The sequence below is a fragment of the Schistosoma mansoni genome, chromosome W (genome assembly GCF_000237925.1).
Source record: "Schistosoma mansoni strain Puerto Rico chromosome W, complete genome".
Classification (NCBI taxonomy): domain Eukaryota; kingdom Metazoa; phylum Platyhelminthes; class Trematoda; order Strigeidida; family Schistosomatidae; genus Schistosoma; species Schistosoma mansoni.
Genome location: NC_031502.1, coordinates 22,989,559 through 23,005,726, shown reverse-complemented (window position 1 = coordinate 23,005,726; position 16,168 = coordinate 22,989,559). Strand labels below are relative to the sequence as shown.

General features: G+C 36.8%; 1 protein-coding gene and 1 non-coding gene across 2 annotated transcripts in view; both read right to left on the bottom strand.

Moving 5' to 3' along the window:
• Positions 1–9,852: 9,852 nt before the first annotated feature.
• Smp_152350 (putative voltage-gated potassium channel) overlaps positions 9,853–16,168 on the bottom strand; it is a gene marked incomplete at both ends in the record, with an annotated part of 47,584 nt that continues 41,268 nt past the window's right edge. Inside the window, 4 exons of the mRNA XM_018789010.1 lie at positions 9,853–10,262; positions 10,344–10,605; positions 13,874–14,068; positions 14,267–14,475. Coding sequence (XP_018654495.1) covers positions 9,853–10,262; positions 10,344–10,605; positions 13,874–14,068; positions 14,267–14,475 — 1,076 coding nt within the window. The remainder of the gene's footprint in view (positions 10,263–10,343; positions 10,606–13,873; positions 14,069–14,266; positions 14,476–16,168) is intronic.
• On the bottom strand, positions 10,840–10,911 carry Smp_tRNA_02410_Pseudo_CCA.1.1. The gene has a single exon. It is a non-coding gene (tRNA).

The following is a 16,168-nucleotide window of genomic DNA, read 5'->3' as shown; positions in this document are numbered from 1 at the left end:
TACCGTTGTTTACGAAATTGAAAGGACGAAATGCGAATGTCCGGGTTGGTGGACACTGAGGGTCCACTTAGGGGAGTTGGAAAACCCTGATTTCAAACCAATGGTGCACATGGGCTCCAGTATCCTGATGGAACAAATGGCGTATGAACCAATCGTTGGTCACCGGCTACCATGAGACTGCATCTCCTCACGATGCTCCACTGTCTTGTGGATCAGACCTTCAGGTCAAAGGGTCCGGGTGTGTCCGCCTAAGAAAACCACCTACTTTAGTTTGGGCACCAGGGCAGTATCACAGCCCTCACACAAATGAAATGAGATTTGTATGGCACATATGTATCTGGTGCTTTCTTGTACCAATATTTATGTGTTTAAATAAATAAAATAAAAGACTCTATCATCAATATTAGTGCTGTGTCATTACAGCAGATTTCTTTCACGAAACTGAATATATCATGGTAACTCTTTTGGTGACAACAATGCCCAGGTATGATGTGAATGAACAAACGGAGGGTTTTAATGTTTAAACTGTTATATGTACCATCACTAGCAAATAAGTAATGTGTTTTACAATAACAAAATTCATTTTATCATTCCTTCATGCTACACACTTGACATTTTTTAGTATCTATAGCAACAACAACTCAATTTGAAAGATTCAAACAAACAATACCAAGTGAATTCAACTCTGATTGTTGAGTTTATTTTCGCAATAAAGTGTATACAATCACTTTCACCAAAGGTCAACCAGAATTCGAATTATTTCACATTTATAACAATTTTGTTCAAAATATTCATTTTAAAGTGACCTACAAAATTTCAGATTTCCGAAAAATTTAAACTTAAATTTTTTAAAAAATGATTATTACTATTACCCAATTGAATTTGCATTGGGATGATCACGCATATAAACTGACCTGAATTTGGTACTGATTTTTACAATATATTTTGTAATTATCCATATTGTTACAATTCAATTTTTACAGATCAGAAGAGGTTTTATGGAGAATTTAGTATTTTCATAGTTGAAATCATGAGTCCATTGAAACTAGGTGGTCTAGCTCACTAGTGACTAACTTCAATAGATATTTCCTGGAGTTCTAATGGGAAGCAGTGACTAGTGGAGTTCAACCAAGTCTGTTGTAGAGATATCAACTCATTGAAGACAATTGGTGAACGGTTGTTCAAAATCATGGATTGGTTGAAGTTGGATATTAACACCGTTGGATGCCGGCCGGCTCAGTAGTCTATCGATTGAGTGCTCCGGCGCGAGACTGGTGGGTCCTGGGTTCGAATCTCGCTCGCGAGGCGGGTTCGTGGGTGCACACTGTTGAGGAGTCCCACAATAGGAAGAAAAGGCCATCCAGTGCTTCCAGGTTTTTGATGGTGGTCTAGCTTCAATTGACTCATGATTTCAACTATGACAATTCAATTTAACCAAAAAATAACCATTAAAAGTAGTAGTTAGCAAAGAAGATACATATAGCGAGGATGTATCAGTGTTAGGTAAAAAAAAAATGGTCAAAAAAAACTACTTATTTACGCCTGTTACCCCTCATGGAAGAGCATAGACCGCTCACCAGTGTCCTTCATCCAACTCTGTCCTGGGTAATTCTTTCTAGATGCTATTCATTATTTTCATGTCTGCTTCTAATTCTCGACGAAGTGTGTTCTTTGATCATCCTCTTTTTCGTTTCCTTTCAGAATTCCAAGTTAGCACTTGTCTCGTGATACAGTTTAATGATTTCCACAATGTATTTCCTATCCATTTACAGCGTCTTTCCCAGCTTTCCTGCTTCGATGTCCCGTGGATCCAACTGAGCAGATCTATAAAAGGGTTCCTCGAAGTGTTCCACCCATTTGTTCCTATGTCCTTGAATTTCAGTTATTGTCTTGCCTTCTTTGTCCTTGACAGGTCTCTCCCGTTTACTATATCTCCCTGTTAGTCTCTTTGCTGTATCATATAGTTGTTTCATATTCCCTTCTTTTGCAGCTTTTTCCTCCGTCGTTGCTAGTTCTTCCATGTATTTCTGCTTGTCGGCTTTAATGCTCTTCTTCACTTGCTTGTTTGCTTCTGTGTAATCTGCTTGTGCCCCGACTTTCTCTGCTCGTGTTCGACTGTTGTTAATTGCTGTCTTCTTGTTCTTCCTTTCTTCAATCTTGTCTAGGGTTCCCATAGAGATCCATTCCTTATGATGATGCCTCTTAGGGCCCAGAAACTCCTGGCACGTTGAAGTTATTGCTTCATTGATCCCTTTCCATTTGTCTTCCATCGTAGATTCTTGTTCTTTCAGTAGATCCTGTGGAGCTTGGAACCTGTTGTTGAGAGTTATCTTGAATTGGTTGAGTTTGTTAGTATCTAGAAGGAAGGCTGTATTAAACCTTTGTAATGGTGTTTCCCCAGTTTTCCAGTGTTTCTTTAGCTTCAGTCTCATCTTGGCCACAACCAAGTGGTGATCTGAAGCTATGTCAGCTCCTCTCCTGGTTCTCACATTTTCGATTGTCCTTCAGGACCTTTTACAGATGCAAATATGATCTACCTGGTTCTCCGTGTTGCGGTCTGGTGAGATCCATGTAGCTTTATGTATGCGCTTGTGTGGAAATATTTTGCCGCCTATAACCATTTTGTTGAATGCACATAAGTTTGCAAACCTCTCATCATCTTTGTTCCTTTCTCCCAGTTCATGTCGTCCCATGATATCTTCATATCCGGCGTTGTCCATTCCGACTTTGATGTTCAGTTTCCCCATCATGATGGTCAGGTCCTTTCTTGAGCACTTCGCTATGATTGATTGCGGCCCCTCGTAAAACTGACCTTTATTGTCGTCGTTGCTATCATTGGTCGGTGCATAACATTAGATAACATTCATTGTGACCCCCTCCTTCTTTGTTTTGAATGATGCTTTGATAATTCTGGATCCGTGAGATTCCCATCCTACAAGCGCATTTTGAGGCTTCTCTGGACAACATCAGAGCAACTCTCTGAGCGTGTGGAGCATTTTCCTCCTCGTGACCGGAGTACAACAGCATCTCTCCCGTATCGAGACTTTGCTGTCCAGCTTGTGTCCAATGGGTTCCGCTGATTTCAAGTACTACTAGTTTGTATCTCCTCATTTCCGTTACTATTTGACTGGTCTTCCCGGTCTCTCACGTTGTTCGTACATTCCATGTACCTGTATAAATTGTTGCTCTGGTTGTTAGAAGGGGTATCGGCCTCGTGACTTCTGAAGAATCTCGGCTTTCATCATGAAGCGTCATAATTCTTCTGTCAACTCTCAGGGCAGAGTTTAAATGGTTTAATTTGTTTGTTCTGGTTTGCGTATTTCTAGCAAGACGTTTTTTTCTACCGGATGGGGTAGCCGACCCCATTCCCAACCCTCCTCTTTTGGGTGAGCTTGCGACTGGCAGTAGCCCTAGATCTACAGGCAGAGTTTAAAAAACCACTAACTTAATCGAAAAAAGAAAAAATAAGCTTGGACATTCGACAGACATATTTATTGTGAAGCAAATAAAAATCAGTTTGCATCACGGACTGACCGTAGCTATACAACCAGTGGAAACCGGAAAGGAGCAGTGGATACCTGTATTTTTCTACTATATAGCTCTTCAATTCTGTGCATCCATAATCCCTCTTTGAGAGAGCAAAATCATAGACTGGTTGAAGTTGAACATATAAACCATTAAATATCGACTCAGTTGTCTGGAGATTAGGTGCTTAGTGAGATACCTAAAAGTCTTGGATTTGATCTCTGGTGGGGTTGCAGATGCTCACAAGTGAGAAGTTGAATATCACAATAAACTCTTTTCCAAGACTTTAGAAATTAAAGTGATTCGATTTTGAACTGGCATATAAGCCCGGAGAGATCAAATCATCGAGACTAAACCCAGAGTAATAAAAGCAGTAAAAGTATCAGTAATAGAAGAAAAGATTACACACAAACGGTATGACTCGAGAAGAATGAATTTGCGTAACAAAATGTATGAACACCATCACAATCTAATCTGAATCCTGCCATCCAACATATTTAATTATTGGTTATGGTCAACCACACGGACTCCAATCAAGTCTAAATCTCATTACACCGTCCACATAGACAGTGAATGACCTTAACAACTAATTCTAGGTTTCGACTTCGCCGCTTCTTAGTTTTCTTCCAATTTATACTTATCCCAGCCAATACTGTGTGTCAAGACAGACAGTGATTTGGAATATATAATGTATATCAAAGTCATCTCAGCTGATGAAGATTTACAATCTCATTCACCCTTTTGTTATCTTAACCTATTCAGTCAGTCAGTCAGCTACAACGTAGGACCAGGCACACATATGCATCGGTCCAAGTTGCCATACCTCGTTAGCACAACAACATGAACACCGGATTCATAGAAGTAGTTAATTTAGTGGTGGTAGTATATAAAAGATAGGTTGTATATAAGGATACAGTATAGGAAGGAAGACAGATATGAAGCAATTTTAATCTCACCGTTTAAAGGAAGATAAAGAGTGTATAAACCTACGCCATTGTGATCGATTCTGAGCCATGTCACCTAGAGTCTCCAACCATTGGTTACGATAGTCACGCGGACCCCAACCAAGTAGTCTGCATCTGCCAACATGGCTCAGACTAGAAGTTAGTGACCTCAAGGAGTGATGCCACGTTTTGGTTTGGCCGCCCCTAACTTTCTTCCAACCATCCCCTACACTAGTCAGCATAGCGCGTTGTGGTAATCGGTGTTCAGGCATACGTAACACGTGGTCCAACCATCTCAGTCGATGAAGATTCATGACCTCATCAACTGATTTATCATCATCTTAACCTATTACTCTGAGTTTATATGAAGTACTTTTCTACAGAGTAACAGCGCATAGAATCGTTGTATCTTTTTATTATTATTATTACAATATTTCTTTAATTTCACTTACTGATTGATTGTTCAAGGACAATATACTCTCAGTCTTATAACATTATCTCCTCTTACGAAAAATGAGGTCAAAAAACAATAGAAAAATCATTGAATCGAATTGTTTTCTTCTCGTGAAAGAGACAGGTAACATAATGGGATATACCGAAGTTATATAAAATCCTAAGTTAATCAAGGTATAAGTATGAGGAGAAGTTTAATATTAGAAAGGGAAACACTACACTGTATATTTAAGAAAAGAAATGAACTCATCGAAATTGACTTCAATACAATGACTCAATAAACGAGAATTATTTCGTATACTCTGAAATTTTGTTATTTACCTAATAGAGTTAATGTGGTATGGCCACTTTGACTAAAGAGCATTTGTCCCAAGCTTTATTTATTTATTTATTTGGACACATAAATATTGGAACAAAGAAGCACCAGATACATATGCACCGCACAAATTTCATTTGGTGCACACGGACTCCAGTATCCTGAGGGAATAGATGGCGTATGAATCAATCTTTGGTCACCGGCTACCACGGGACTGCATCTCCTCACGATGCTCCACTGTCTTGTGGATCAGATCTTTAGGTCAAAGGCTCCGGGTGTGGCCCCCTAAGAAAAACACCTGCTTCAGTTTGGGCACCCGGGCAGTATCACAGCCCTCACACAAATCAAATGTTCCCAAGCTAAAGATTGATGATGAATGATTGAGATTTGAGAAACAACTTTTTATGTTGTTTGTGATATCAACTTTCAATTAACAAGTCACCGATTTAAACCCTAATCAACCTTCAACCAGTTATACGCAAAATAGGATGTAACACATGTCTAAATCAGTCTGAGTTATCACATCAAACTGAAACGGATTCGAAATCTCACAGTAACACTACCAGTTGTGATTATGGAATTGTCTTAGTTGCACTCTATTACTGTTTGTTATCGATCGCTTTCATGAATAAATGTGAATTTTATGTGCTTAATAAGTCTTCAGCTCATTTTTTCTTTTTATATACTTCCTCACATGCGCGCTCTGCACGTTCCCCTAGCACTTAGAGTACCTTAAAACAAGATATGCACTGCTACACACGCTATACCTTATTGTGATAACAATTTACAAGATAAATAGCAAGAAAGTTGAAATAGCAGTAGTAGCAATGAGATTAAAATAAGTAAATCATGAGAAATAGGGAATATGATTCAGAAATAATGGACGTATTCACTTAATAAAAGGTAGGAAATAATTTTTAAACTCATGCAAAGCAAGAATTGATTACAGTCGCATGATTGTGAGACATGTCACCAACAGATGTTTCTAACAACTAATTGTGGTTATCCAGCAACCCCCGAACAGGTAGTTTAAACTTATCAAAACGACTCAGTGCAGGAATCCATAAGTTTATGGACTAATGCCACGTTTTGATTTGGCCGCCTACTAGCTCCCTCCCAGCCTACTCCTATCTCAGCCAGCATCCCATGTCCAGATGGACAGGTGTTGGAGGTACGTAATGCATACCACAACTACTTCAGACGGTGAAGATTTATAATTGTACCAACTAATTTACTATTTTCACATAGTACTCTGCATCTAGCATCGATATTACTCATTAAGTGACTCCATCATACACAGGTAGTACTTTGAAGACATAAGATCGAATACTAGTAACCTACGTGTATCCACAACACAGCTTTAAAATAAAGAAGAATACTAATGAATATACTACACGAGAGAGTTTAACTAAGTAAATGTTCTCTTATATTGGCCAGATGTCTTATGTATTATTATTATTATTTAAACACATAAATATTGGTACAAGAAAGCACCAGATATCTATGCGCCAAACAAATCTCATTTCGTTTGTGTGAGGGCTGTGATACTGCGCGGGTGACCAAACTGAAGCAGGTGGTTTTCTTAGGAGGCCACACCCGGAGCCGTTGACCTGAAGGTCTAGTCCACAAGGCAGTGGAGCATCGTAAAGAGATGCAGTCTCATGGTAGCCGGTGACCAACGATTGGTTCATACGCCATTTGTTCCATCAGGATACTGGAGCCCATGTGCACCATTGGTTTGAAATCAGGGTTTTCCAACTCCCCTAGGTGAACTTTCCGTGTCCATCAACCCGGTTAAAGCGTCGGACATGTCTTATGTATAAGCATCACAAAATCTGAATCAACATAACTACTCATAACAAGGGAGTACATAAATACTATCGTAATCTGTTCGCCCAATTTAATACATAAAATGATTTTAATTATTTTATTTAAGTAACATACGTTACCTACCTTACTATAATGAAACAACCACTAGTACTTACATCCAAAATTCATTCTCATTAAACATTCACCATAAAGTTAAGGTATATATATACATATATAGCCTTATTATGATTGGTTAATGTATCAGTCTATAGACTAAACTGCATATGTGTATAGAGAGGAGTAGAATTGCACTATCATGGTATTACAAAAAAAACAGGACAAACTGATAAATCACATTACACACATGCGCATACAAACAAGTAATAACCGTCAGTCGTATATATGGATACATAAATAAAAATAACTTTTATAGATGGGGCATGTGAATCATCACAATCCACTAACAAGGGTCATCCGTGATGTGATACACAGATTTCTCACATAGACTAGATAGAATTAAAGGTCAAAAGTAAGCTAAATAACGCAATGATTCCTCAGCACATACATACATACATACAATAATGTACAGTTAATTTACAAGAAGCCAGGGATTTTTAATCAAGTTAGCCTACAACAAAATTACCAAGCTATTATTGTTTAATGATGCACGTACACACAAACTATTGAATCCAAAGAAATGATTCCAATGAAATTCAATAACTTCCACACACACACACACACCCATATTGAAGACTATCGTGCGCGCACTGGTGACTAGCTTTGAGAGGAAATTTAGGAGTTCTAGTTAGAAGCCGTGGCCAATGAAGCTAAACTGTGTCGGGTGTCAGTTAGTTATCTACCAAACACAATAAGAGATGGTCGCGTAATATGTCGTGGATTGGTTGAAGTTAAACATCAACACAAATGGATACCGGCTCAGTGGTTTAGAGGCCGTCCGCGCGTGAGAACGAAGGTCCGGGGTTCGATTCCCAAGTGTGAAGTCGTGGATCCCCGCTGTTGAGGAGCTACACGCTTTCACAGAATGGCCATCCATTTGTAATGTCAATGAGATTCAACAATCTGAACAACCCCTTACTGATGAAATAGTGAAGAATAAAAACAACATGCTGCGAAATTACTCAGGAAGATCTAAATATACTATTAGTAAATCATTTAGTAGTGTAATCTCTATTATGTCTGATGTTTAGTCTTTGATTAAGTTGTAATGAGTTACTAGGTTATTGTTATGTGCCAAAACTTCCATCTACTATTCACCTTCAGCCATATAATTACCCAAATCATTTCCAAGTCATGTATAATTAACCCATGAATTTGAATTTATTCTTCATATCAAGTTTCTTCACAAAAAAGATATGAAAGAAAATAAGTAAACAACTACGTTATGGCACTGCTTGTATCCTACAGTATTTATGTAGTATCATGTGTGGCGTAGAAGTGTATTTCGGAATTTACGTACAGAATAAGTTCGATTAAATCGCTGGTTCAAACCTTAACTCATCTACTTCACTTTTGAGCACCCAAGATCAGGCAGAATCGCTAGTTTACATATAAAGCGTAACTCAAAGAGAGAGATTGTTGCGTTCTGTGAGCTAGATGGTCCAACTGCGGAGCTTTTGTTTTCATTCTGGAAAATATTACCAGACTTCACTTTATGTAGAAAGGAACTTCTTACTTATTTAGCAGCTATCAAGCAAGTTTGTTGTGATGGCCTTATTTGGGATTGGTTGTCGAGAACCGATAGTTCTATCATATATCTGATCAGTATTTAAGAGACTCCCACGATGATTTTAAAAACCTATGAAATAAATGTCACTTATGAACCAACGCATTCACTTCACGCCATTATATGCAAACCAAAAGACATAGCAGCGAAAGAAGACAAATGCAACATAATCTACACAATAGACTGTCTCAACTGTAACCAACACTATATTGAACAATGCAAGCAATCTATCGACTTACGCATGCACGAAAACATGCTATCCATTAGTGAGACGATACGATGTACTATTACAAATATCCACGTATGTATGACCCGACAGTAGCTGCTACCTTAATGTGGAGGTTGGACTTGTCTATCGCGATGATTGTCGTGACTATCGTAACCAATGATTAGAGACGTTCAATCACATGGCTCAAAATCATTTGCAATGGCGCGGGTACATCCATTCTTTGTCTTCCCCCAAATCCTGAGAACCTAAATACCTCATAACATTGCTTTTATTTCGCTAATTTATATTTTCATTTTGGGTAGTATATTCAACGCCGAATCTTTCCTAATACCATTGTTATTGCTACTACCGCTACTATTCTGGGATTTGGTCTGACAACTTAATCTCTCTGTGTTAATGGGACATAGTAACTTGAACTAAACACAGGTTCTACGTTGTTACTGATTGACTGACTCATGTAGACTAGTGTGAACATGGATTTGACTAGGAAAACGTCAAAACACCGAATCGAGGGAATTTTTAGAATAACAGAGGATTTCTGAAAGCATGATATTCAGACCAATTAGTAGTCAATAGATACATTGAATTGGACCCACTTTATCAAATCATTCGAAACTGAAAGTCTTACAATCCAACCAAATAGCCCAGAGAATTCAACAACATCAAAAGTATCTATCTAAGCAGAAAATCTTCATGATATATATATATATATATATATATATATATATATATATATATATATATGTTTGGAGAATCATGGTCGGAGGACCATGCTCCACGAGACGCAACAGACGTACGTAACGAAATGAATAAATAAGAGAAATAAATTTACTTACTTTTCTACATTAGCAAAACGTTTCACAAGCAAATCAATAATTTCTTTCTCTTCATTAAGATTATTCATATCACGTAAAGTTGTCGGTTGATATATCACAGATGAATGAATCATAGGATTAATTTTATCAGTTGATTTTACTGGAAGGTTTGAAACAGAAGAACAACAAGAAGAAGTAGGAGGCACTAAAATTGATGGTATTGTTGGAGGTGGTACTTGTTGTTGTCTGTTTGGAAGATTACGAGCTAATCTCATACGCATTCGACGTTCATGTAATGTTTGAGTCTTTGTCACAGGTGTAATAGGCAATGAATGATTTTTTTCAGATGAATGTGTCGAACACATAGTAAATGATTCTGATTTACGTGTAACTGAATGATGTTGATGTGTGGACGGTGCAGTAACACCTGATGTATTATTATTATTACTATCATTATTACTATATAATGTATCAATAAAACATACAGGAATTTGAGTATTTGAATAACCAGTTAAATGAAGTGACAATGCACCATGATCAAATAAACGTTGATAACGTTCTAATTCCCATGGTGGTTTTCCAATAAATGGATTATCAAAACATCTACTTTGATATGATGTTTCATTTAACATGCAAAATTTTGAATTATCACTTGGACGTTTCGATAATCCAGGTGATGAAAATGAACCAGTTAACAGTGAACAAACAATATGCCATGATGATGTTGCATCCAAGAAAGATTCAACATTAGGTATAGTAGAACAACGATCCTATACAATGTGAAGAATTAAAAATGCTAGTGGTAATTCTAAGATTTTGGTGAAACACTAAATGTACTACTTAAAGCAATTTATTTAAGTAGTAAATAACTTAGTACACATAAAATTATTTTCACAGTTGAAATCATGAGTCAATTGAAGCTAGGCCACCATCGAAAACCTGGAAGCACTGGACGGCCGTTTCGTCCTATTATGGGACTCCTCAGCAGTGTGCATCCACGATCCTGCACTTGTGAGATTCGAACCCAGGACCTACCAGTCTGGAGCCAGAGCCCTTAACCGATCCGTTAAAATACTAAATTCTACACAAAACCCCCTCTGATACATAAAATTATGTTTGTTTGTTTTTGGATGAATATAACATAAAACATTTAGATTAATTGGCATTAAAATTATGTACTAAATCGATCGATTCCGAAAGCAAATTAATTTTAAGTATCAGTTTTAAAGTATGACTGACAATACTGCACGTTGTTTATTCACACTGGACTTGAACATCTTAAGCTTTTTCTTCAGTTATTTTAGTATCCAGCTATCGTCAGAATATATTTTCCGAAGTTAATCCCTTACTACAACTCCGCCTGTAGCTCCTCCAGGGGCTACTGCCGGTCCGAAGCCCGGGTAAAGAAGGAAAGTTGGGTATGGGGTTAGCGACCCCATCCTGTAGAAAACTAACTCGCTAAAAAAACGCTAACCAGAAAAAATTATAAAAATTATTCAAATCCATTACTACAGAGATTAAATCGCTTCTAAATTGATTTTCTAAGTCTTACATTATTCATGACGATCATTAGTAAGAATGATTAATATTTAACATTCCAAACAGATTAGTCTAAACAAACTATTGATATTACACTTGTAGTGACGTAACATTATTACGTGAACTGTATATCCGATTAACTGTTTACACCCAGCACCCACAACTGACTTATACTTACGGGCATATTTATTATTTATTTATTTAAACACACAAATATTGGTACAAAAGGGCACCAGATACATATGCGCCACACAAAATAATGAAAATAGGAAGAGAAAGGATGAAAAGATAAGGGGGACTGAAATGTACAACCGGAAGACTCTTTCAGTTAAGAAAGTTAGAACCACTCCCCATGAAGAAAGTAAAAGAAGGTTACAGCAGACTCGCCACTGGCTTCTATTCTAAGCCATATCTGATAACGTCTCTAGCCACTGTGTTGCACCATCTCTCGGACCCCAGCCAGGGAGTCGTGAAGGACCAACATAAGCTAGCCCTTTGCAGCTTTCAGGCATACACTCATAACTATAAACTTAAAATAATAAAGCTATGAAGTTGCATCAAAGTCATCTGAATCAAGAGTTTATCACGTTTATAACTGATATTTGTTTACATAATATTCACAATACTCACCTGGGAAATTGATTATTCGGAGTTATGTACAAACCATCATTGTAAATTAGGATATTTTAGCTAACATTTACATCGAAAGATTTACTTACAGTCGGTTAATCGTGATTTGCATGATTGTTCACTTAGATTCGGTTATGTAATGTACGTAATATTAGGTAAATGATAGAAACAATGTTTATCTATTGTTTAAATATATATATATACATATATATATATATATATATATATATATCAATTCACGGACACGTATTCTATCCTTACAAGAGGTCAGTTACGATCCAAATAATCAAGCGGTAACATGTCAGACTTTAAAGCTGAGTAACGTGAATTGAGTTCACGAAACTAAAAATCTAGAGTTTCCTGTTAATGACCTCTAACCACGCAACATGTCAACATAATTATTGAATTGATCTGTAGGACTTGATTAACAATAAATTTATAACATGACAATAGTTAGAATCAACTGATTAATTAGTGTATTTATTTTAATCTTAAATCCAATGACTTGAATTAGTATCAGGTCGTTGATGGATTTTCTGACTTGGAAGTGGCTTGACAACCCTTAGGAAGCTTTGATTTCATCATTGTTGTAACTGGAACTTATCGATGAATTTTCAATAAGCACAAAGACTTTGTGACATGTATAATGAAACAAATCACTATCATTAAAATAGATGTAGTGATATATTGATAAACATACATTGAAATGAACAGAACATAATGGATAAAATAAAGGGGTAACATATGGAAAGATAACAAACTTTTTTTATAGCTTGATTGGGTTCTTATATCATGAGCAATAAACCCGCGTAAATGCAATACTCAAAAAGCGAAAGTGTACTTTACTTATATAGGTTCCCGTATTTATTTGAACACATAAACATTGGTACAAGAAGGCACCAAATACATACGCACCAGTAGTAGTTAACATTGATTTGTGTGAAGGTTGTGATGCTGTCCGGGTGCCCAGACTGAAGCATGTGGTTTCTTAGGACTCCACTTCCAGAGCCTTCGACCTAAAGGTCTGATCTGCAAGACAGTGGAGCAACTTAAGGAGATGTAGTCCCATGGTAGCCAGTGAATAACAATAGTTCCATATGCCATTTTTCCCCCCAGGATCCTGGAGCCTATATGCACCATTGGTTTGGAATCAGAGGTGGAACCCCCGTCTCCATCAACCCGGTTAGAGCGCCGAACATTCCCTTTTCGTCCTCTCAATTTCATAAACAACAGTAATGCCGGGAGAAGGCAGTGAGTAGGACTTTCTTGACAGGGCTGTATACGCGTGGCCATATGAGAGCATTTTGAGAGGGAGAGCGGGCTCTCCCCAACCTCGACTGTACCAGGGTATTTGTAGAGTAAAAGCATTTTGATGATAATAAAAAGATTGGATACTGAGAATATGATTTCAGAAGAAGAAATATAAAAGTATGTATGCAGTGAATAGTGAACATTAAGATAGTGAGTGGATGTAATTGAGACAGATTCTAAGTCATGTAACCAACATCTCCAACTGTTGATTGAGACTATCGCGTGGACCTCAACCAACTAATCTCTATTTAGTAACATAGTTCAAGTTAATAGCCAATTATTTCCTTGTCTAGTGAAACATCTTATTTTGGTCACCACAAATTTTCTTACAATTTATTCCTACAGAAGTAATATCGCTTGGCTGTATTCCAGGATATCATGTATGTATATATATATACGTATGGTCTGAACCTATGTGTAGACAGCTAAAAAAATAAGGAGTATTAAGGCCACAAGATTAAAGCTTTACACCTCTTCGAAAAAAGGACTAGATTACAAAGAAAGGAAGAAGAAAACAACCTTTCTATACCTCACATACACTCATACCCTATAACTTACCGTATTAGTAGTATTAATAGGTTTTGTATCCGATGAAATAGTTAATGGTAATGTTAATTCAAAACGTTCTAATAATCGTAATGATAATTCTGGATAAATAGAACATAATTCAGCTAAATCATGCCGATCAATAAATTGTACATCAGCATAAGTTAATGCACGAACAGCAAAACGTGATTTTGGCGGTGGATTTGGCTGATAAATTACACTGTTCGAATTATGATTATTAGTATTATTATTATTATAATTAGTAGTAGTACCAGTAGTATTAGGCATAGGTGTATAATCTTCCATTTGCATATATTTTGCATTTGTATTCATATGAGTCAAATGATTCTCTGACCAATAATCCCATCCAGAATTCATTTGTACACTATAAGGATTTTTTTGTACACTAGCCAATGGAGGTAGACCACCAAAAAAATCACCAGGATTTAATACACCTAAAATAATATCATCTGTTGTTACAACTTCTAAACTGCCTTTAACAACATAATACATAGCTGTGAGTAAATCACCAGTATGTACTAAAGTATCACTTGGTGGCATATGAGAAGAACGAATTCTTAAAGAGATATTTCGAAGGCAACCATCATTTAATGCTAGATGAAATGAATAGAAGAAAAATAAACACAATAAAATAGAAATACACAAATAAGTACAAAGCAGTTATACACATACGGACACGCATAGTAACACAATGAAAAAATTACCTGCTGATTGTATAGATCATAGACTGATCTCAGTTAAGGTAACTGGAATCAATGGCTGGAGGAATTTGGAAAACGTGGCTCAGAATAAATCAAAATAGCAGAGGTGCATTGAATTGTCCTTTTTTTCTCATTCTTGAATTAAGGGCATACCTTTGCAACATACTACTTCAAACCATATTCCAAATGTTTATTCTTTCTTATTGTCATTGCTATTATACAACACTGGTCTCTCTAATCATTCATCTTGTTAACTTTACCTCATCGTACTAATATGTTATAACATCCTGGGCTAATCCATAGATATATCAGGCTATAGAGTTGATGATGACGGACTGATCTGGGGTGCTATTGAGAACCAGCGAGTACTTGGGGAGGAGGTATTTCTTTCTGATATGGAACTCCTCAATAGTCGCACCGAGGACATAGTTCTCAAGGTGAATGCGAACCAAGTGGTTCAAGTGATTATGAGGCGTTCGCTGATAAAGCGGAGGGTCCTAGGTTCAATCACTGTAAGGGTCATGAGTGGGCGGTGCTAAGCAGTCTCATACTAGAACAAAAGAAACTATCCAGTTTTCCCTGATTTCCAATGGTACTTTAAATAAGATGTAACCTACAATTTAAACTGAATAACACAAAAACAGTTCAACCAAAAACTTATTTATTGACCGAACGCATCAATATGATGTGACGGATTGCCCACTTACAAACTGTCTTTGTACCAACCGTGTTGTACTAAAAGACAGAGTTCAAGTTGAGGGAAAATAAAACTACATAAAAATTACGATATTAAAAGTGTTGAAGGATCTCCTATGATCGGTCCAATAGGATTATTCAGACTATATTGAAGCATATGAGTGATATTCTGAGGTAAGAAGACTTTTAACTTATTGGACAACATACAAAAAGATGTGTTGATATCTAGTAGAGTCACATTCCACTGCATTAGATAAATAAATCGATTGAAGTTAAACGTATACATCATTGGATGTAGAGTGAAAGCTCGCGTGTAACACTGAAGGTCCTGGGTTTGATTCCCGGTCACAAAGTCATGGATGTGCAATTCTGAGGAATTACCTACTAGGATAAAGACAGACGTCCAGTACTTCCAAGTTTTCAATAGTTATCTAGTTAAGATCAGTTCGTGATTTAGACTGTGAAAATAAACAGACATTGTTATAACATTCAGACTTTGGTAGGTTTGGGTCTAACCTAAAAGTAATTTGTGTGCTGAGGGAATGTGTATAGATTGTGTCATAATTTGAAATGCGTTACACTGGATTGAACGTTCAGTATTAAAAAGCATGAATAATCTACGTCAAAGTAAAAATGGCAAAAGCAAAAATACTCAAATTATTGGTTTTCACTATGAAAACGATAGTGAATGGTTGATCGTTGGGGAATCAGTAAATGGTCTTCCTTATAGACTGATATTAATTGAAATTTAGGTAGCATTGGACAGTTGATTATTATAAGACTCTTTGACAGAGTACATCATCAAGAATAGAACTCAGGAATTTTAAGCTTCACTTTAATTCATATCTCATATATCAGGTAAAGATTAGTGCAATCTGCTTCGAGCAAT